Source organism: Lithobates pipiens, unplaced genomic scaffold (genome assembly GCF_037356315.1).
Source record: "Lithobates pipiens isolate NorthernLeopardFrog02 unplaced genomic scaffold, aLitPip1_a1.2 Scaffold_30, whole genome shotgun sequence".
Lineage (NCBI taxonomy): Eukaryota > Metazoa > Chordata > Amphibia > Anura > Ranidae > Lithobates > Lithobates pipiens.
The window spans coordinates 24,412,823-24,419,044 of record NW_027507791.1 but is presented as its reverse complement, the minus strand read 5'-3'; the positions used below and the strand labels follow the sequence as shown (position 1 = coordinate 24,419,044).

General features: G+C 52.6%; 1 protein-coding gene across 2 annotated transcripts; it reads left to right on the top strand.

Moving 5' to 3' along the window:
* Positions 1-270: 270 nt before the first annotated feature.
* On the top strand, positions 271-5,897 carry LOC143942461 (acyl-coenzyme A thioesterase THEM4-like). Of its 2 annotated transcripts, none has more exons than XM_077463769.1 (7): positions 271-307; positions 1,447-1,553; positions 3,222-3,360; positions 3,450-3,603; positions 3,737-3,847; positions 4,062-4,186; positions 5,490-5,897. In XM_077463769.1, exons 1-7 carry the CDS (start codon positions 286-288, stop codon positions 5,534-5,536), a joined length of 705 nt encoding a protein of 234 aa, XP_077319895.1. In that variant the 5' UTR covers positions 271-285; the 3' UTR covers positions 5,537-5,897. The 2 variants fall into 2 exon arrangements, with proteins under 2 accessions (XP_077319895.1, XP_077319896.1); XM_077463770.1 differs by having other exon boundaries at positions 290-437.
* The last annotated feature ends 325 nt before the right edge of the window (positions 5,898-6,222 follow it).

Here is a 6,222-nt window from a genome sequence, read left to right as displayed (position 1 = left end):
CCGGTGAGGCTACGTCATTCGCACAGCTGACGGCGGGCCTTTACTGCGCATGTGTCAATCCCCTGCCCTTAACAGCGCATGCGCTGTAGATTTATGCTCACGGTGGAGAAAAATTATAGCCTCGAGTGGGCGGAGACTTGCGGGTGGGCGGGCGGAGCTGAACAGATGCTCAGGACGTCAGCAGCAGCCCCGCCCACCCTAATAACATGCCTCTGAATATTAAGTGGTGGTGAAAAATCATACTAAAGTGGGCGGAGATTTTCTCCAGGCGGAGGCTTCAGGAAAATGTCTCCGGAATCAGGGACAGGTGTGAATAGAGACGAGTCCTGGAAGATGCTGATAAAAGGGACATTGGTGGAATGGAAGGGGTTTGGAGAGGAGGTTGGCAGGGGAGCTGTTTTGGTCTAAAGCAGCAAAAGAATCACAACTCCCAGCAGGTGAGGGGGGGCTGAGTTCTGGAGCTTGTGGGCTTTGCTGGGACTTTGTAGTTCAGTTCTAGGTGGAGGAAGGATACACAGAGCATGCTGGGATATGTAGTGCTCCGGTGTGGGGGAGGGGACATGCTGGGATATGTAGTGCTCCGGTGTGGGGGGACGGGACATGCTGCGATATGTAGTGCTCTGGTGTGGGGGAGGGGGACATGCTGGGATATGTAGTGCTCTGGTGTGGGGGAGGGGACATGCTGGGATATGTAGTGCTCCGGTGTGGGGGAGGGGACATGCTGGGATATGTAGCGCTCCGGTGTGGGGGGACGGGACATGCTGCGATATGTAGTGCTCCGGTGTGGGGGAGGGGACATGCTGGGATATGTAGTGCTCTGGTGTGGGGGAGGGGACATGCTGGGATATGTAGTGCTCCGGTGTGGGGGAGGGGACATGCTGGGATATGTAGTGCTCCGGTGTGGGGGGACGGGACATGCTGCGATATGTAGTGCTCCGGTGTGGGGGAGGGGACATGCTGGGATATGTAGTGCTCTGGTGTGGGGGACGGGACATGCTGCGATATGTAGTGCTCTGGTGTGGGGGCGGGGACATGCTGGGATATGTAGTGCTCTGGTGTGGGGGTGGGGGGACATGCTGGGATATGTAGTTCCCCGGTGTGGGGGTGGGGACATGCTGGGATATGTAGTGCTCTGGTGTGGGGGAGGGGATATGCTGGGATAGGTAGTGCTCTGGTGTGGGGGTGGGGGGACATGCTGGGATATGTAGTTCCCCGGTGTGGGGGTGGGGACATGCTGGGATATGTAGTGCTCTGGTGTGGGGGAGGGGATATGCTGGGATAGGTAGTGCTCTGGTGTGTGTGTGTGTGTGTGTGTGTGTGTGTGTGTGTGTGTGTGTGTGGGGGGGGGACACATGCTGGGATATGTAGTACTCCTCCAGTGTGGGGGATAATGTATAGATTGATGTCGGTGTCCCCGTCTCATCTCCTTCCTGTCTCCTCTCTCAGGCACCATGCTGTACGAAATCTCCAGGATCATCCAGGGCGGCGCTGCCGTCTGCCGCCACGCCTCCACCGCCGCCGCCGCCAGGGTAGAGCATGAACACCTATTCCCTGTGAGTACTGATTGGTTGGGGGAGGGGGTTAACCGCCTGGAGTGTCCCCAGTGGGGGAGGGGCATGCCACCTAATGTGCGCGCTCTGCTGCCGGACGGAGCCCCATAGACACTATGCCTCTCTGGATATAAATTTGGATACATTTGTAGCCATTCGGATGTATCTGAATCTCGGAGATGAAATGGTAACACATTTTTGTTGAAATTTAATTTACGTTCATCGTTTTCTCACCCATTCCAAATTATTTATGTACGACTTGGATTCGGATCGTTTGGGGGGAGGGGGAGAAACAAAAAGGTCAACCGATTCGAATCCTGTGTCAAGAAATAGCTGGTTGCTAAAGGGGGGGGGTGGCCGCCGCCGCCGCCTCCTTAACAACCAATGAGTCATCAGCTGTCAGCGGGCTTCCCTACTGGCTGAAATGTAAAACACCCCACCCCCTTTGTGACATCAACAGCCCAGCGTTACCTGGTTGGTGATGTCACAGGGGCGGGGCCACCCCTTAGCCATGTAAGAACCGTCGGACATTCAACAGCGTGGAGCGTTCGAAAGGGGTTTTTATTTATTTTTAAATTTTTTGGGGTGGAAAGGGTAGGGGTACTACGTACCTCATACTCATTCACATAGTTGGAGGTAGTGTGGGATCTGGGGGGGACTCCTTTGTTTTTTTGCTAATACCCCCCCCCCCTTTCCTTGCCTGCCCCCCGGTCTGCATCGGATAAGGGCCTGGGGGGGACTTTTTATTTACTATTTTTGATCTATGTACACCATACTCATTCACATAGGTGGGTAGGGCGGGATCTGGGGTCCCCCCCCCACAACCACCAGCCAGGGTTGTTGGAAAGAGGCCCTTGTCCCCATCAGCATGGTGCTTAGGGCAGGGCCCTGGTATGGTGACCTGGTATGGTTTGGGGTGGGGGGGCACTTGCTCATACACCCCCCCTTCCCCCTTTCCTGGGTTGCATGCTTGGATAAAGGTCCGGACCCCTATGCTTTTTTTTTTTTTTTTTTTTTTATTCCTCTTCCCCATCGGGGGAGGGGGGGGGGGCTGGTGCCCATGCAGGGTTGGTTGTTGGGGGGGGGGGGGGTTTGTTTTTTTTTCCAGGATTTTCTATTGCCAGCACTCATTTGTTTTTACGTTTCAGCTGTCAGTGGGGAATCCCGCTGACAGCCAACGAGTCGTCGGTTGCTAAGGACGTGGCGGACGGCGCCCCCAGCCCGATCCTTAGCAACCAGCTATTTCTTCACACAGAATTTGAATCATTGATCGTGTGGTGTTTGTGTTTTGTTTTGGGTTTTGTTTTGTATTGTTTTTTTTTTTTTTTTTTTTGTTTTTTACGAGTTCAAATTGTTTTTCAAAAAATTGTGGAATCCGTCAGAAAATGAATAAACAAAATTAAAATTTTTAACTAAAATTCTGAAACCAAAATTTGGTAACGTAAGAAATTTGAATGTTCTGCACACACCTCTAGTGCCGCTCACACCCTGACCGCGGGACGGTGATCGCTGTCAGTGGGAGGTGATCCCAAACATCTGCTTCCTATAGGCTGAATATCCACCAAAGACTCCACCCAGAATGTCTCCTTTTTAACCCTCCCAATCATAGAAAAGCCAAAGCGAAGGGCACAGGTCTGACATCTGTTTATTTATTTATTTTTAAATCTGCAGGCCGCCCTCCAACCGCGGGACTACGCCGTGCCCAACCCCACCTGGAACCCCGAAACCAAGAGGCTGTACAAGGAGCTGAGCCGAGACCCGAGCTGGAGGAGACTTCCCTCCTACGAGGAGTTCGCTGGCAGCAGATCGAGTACAAGAATAAGAATAGTGTTTGGCTGTGGTGGGGGATGACATTAGAGTGTAAGCTCCTCTGGTGACCTCTGACCTCCTCCTGTACAGGTATGAGCCTGGAGGCCGACGGGGAAACTCGTTTCTTCACCAGGAACCTGGACCAGGAAGGAATCGGCTTCGAGTATTGTATGTTCTATAACGAGGCGGAGAAGAGGACAGTCTTCATATTCCAGCCCGGGCCCTATCTGGGGGGCCTCGCAGGGTGAGCGTTATTTTCTTTTTTTTTTTTTCTTTTTTTTTTTCTTCGCAGAGCCTACCCTAACCAGAATCCTTTGGTTCCTCGGGCTCTCCTTGTTCTCCTTCCACCTCTCGCGTCCCCTCTTGCCTTCTTCTAGGTACACACACGGGGGCTGCATCGCCACCATCGTAGACTCCACCGTGGGGGCGGGAATTGTAAACAGCATCGGACCGGCTATGACCGCCAACCTGAACCTCGACTATCGGAGGTAAGCGCCCAGGGGGGAGAAGAGGACCTACCTGACACTACATGGTTGTCAGGAGATTGTACAATCGATGGCCGGCGGTGATGATGTGGTAGTGACAGGGGAAGAATAATATTGGGGAGACTCTCGCGGGGGGGGGGGGGGGGGGGTAGGAGTTGTTGATGTTCTGAAGCTGTGATAGCAGAGAGGTGTAATGAGGTTCTCTTTGTGTCTGTAGTCCGATTCCTCTGGGATCCACAGTCCTCATAGACAGCCGAGTGGAGAAGGTCGACGGTCAGAAAGTCTACACCAGATGCCAGGTCCGCAGTCATGACAGCGCTGTGCTTCACAGCGAGGCCACCGGTGAGGACTACTGCTGGGAAATCTTCATTCTGTAACTCCATTCCTTCCTCTCTTGTCTCTCCTGTCACTCATCTGTGGTTTCTGATCTGTCGCTCCTGTCATTGCTCTTCTGTCCCTCCTCCTCTGCCATTCCTGTTTCTTGTCTGCTGTTCCTGACTCTGCTCCTTTGTTGCTCCTCTGCCGGTGCTGGCGTTGCTCCGCTGCCATTCCTGTTTCTTGTCTGCTGTTCCTGTTGCTGCCCCTCTGCCATTCCTGACATTGCTCCTCTGTCCCTTCTTGTTGCTGCTCCTCTCTCCTTCTTGTCTGCCGTTCCTCTGTTGCTGCTCCTCCTCTGTCTCTCCTGTCATTGCTCCCGACGTTGCTCCTCTGCTGTTCCTCTTCATTGTCTGCTGTTCCTGACGTTGCTTCTCTGCCGTTTCTGTTATTGCTCCTCTCTTCCTCTGTCATTCCTGGTGTTGCTCCTCTGTTGTTGCTCCTCTGTCCCTGCTGTTGCTGCTCCTCTCTCCCTCCTTCTCTGCCGTTCCTAGCATTGCTCCTCTGCCATTCCTCTTGTTTCTTGTCTGTTCCTGTCGCTGCTCGTCTGCCGTTCCGGTCGTTGCCAATCCTGTCATTGCTCCTCTGCCATTCCTTTTTGTTTGTTTCTTGTCTGCTGGTCCTGACACTGCTCCTTTGTTGCTCCTCTGCTGTTCCTGTTGCTGCTCCTCTGCCATTCCTGACATTGCTCCTCTGTCCCTCCTTGTTGCTGCTCCTCTCCTTCTTCTCTGCCGTTCCTCTGTTGCTGCTCCGCCTCTGTCTCTCCTGTCATTGCTCCCGACGTTGCTCCTCTGCTGTTCCTCTTCATTGTCTGCTGTTCCTGACGTTGCTTCTCTGCCGTTTCTGTCATTGCTCCTCTCTCTCCCTCCTCTGCCATTCCTGGTGCTGCTCCTCTCTCCCTCTTTCCCGTTCCTGGCTTTGCTCCTCTGCCATTCCTCTTGTTTCTTGTCTGCTGTTCCTGTCGCTGCTCCTCTGCCGTTCCTGTTGCTGCTCCTCTTTCCTTCTCTGCCATTCCTAGCGTTGCTCCTCTGCCACTCCTGTTTCTTTGTCTGCTGTTCCTGTCACTGCTCCTCTCTCCCTCCTCTGCCATCCCTGTTGTCTGCTGATCCTGTTGCTGCTCCTCTCTCCCTCCTTCTCTGCCATTCCGGTTTCTTGTCTGCTGTTTCTGTTGCTGCTCCTCTCTCATTCCTCCTCCTCCTCCCTCCTCTGCCTTTTCTGTTGCTCTTGTTGTTGTTCTGACAATTTACACTTTTTTTTTTCTCTCCTCCAGCTTTGTACGTTATGTTGAAGTCAGGAGAATCTGAAGCCCGACTATAATTTGCACATCTCAGACCTCAGGAAATGTTACAGATTCTGTTGGTTGGCAGCTGCACTTTGTACTGTAATGTATCCTGTCTGTCACTAGAGGGCAGCAGATCCCGTACCATAGAAACCCTCCTGGGAGAACTTTTTTATAATGTACTCACCGCTCTCTTGGATTGATCTTTTGTAGCGGTCCCTTTTTTCTAGGTGCAATGACCTCAAACCCGCCCCCACCATGTACCCGTTTTTGTACAGCCCTGTTCTTTGACTCCTCCCAACCAAATGTAATTAATAATCGTTCATAATTATTGTATGTGACGTTTATTTAAACTGAATAAATACAGAAAATATTTTCACAGCATTTCAAGTGTTGCAAATACCTTCATTGTATCTTCTTCATCCTGGGGACCGTTCCTCCTCTCGCTTCATCCTCGGGACCGTTCCTCCTCTCGCTTCATCCTGGGGACCGTTCCTCCTCTCCTCATCCTGGGGAACATAACTCCTTTTGCCTCTTCGAGGGAACCATTCATCCTCTCTCCTCATGCTGGGAACCATTCCTCCTCTCTTCTCACCCTGAGGACCATTCCTACTCCTCATGCTGGGGACCATTCCTCCTCTCCTCTTCTCACCCTGAGGACCATTCCTACTCCTCATCCTGGACACCATTCCTCATCTCTCCTCATCCTGGACACCATTCCTCC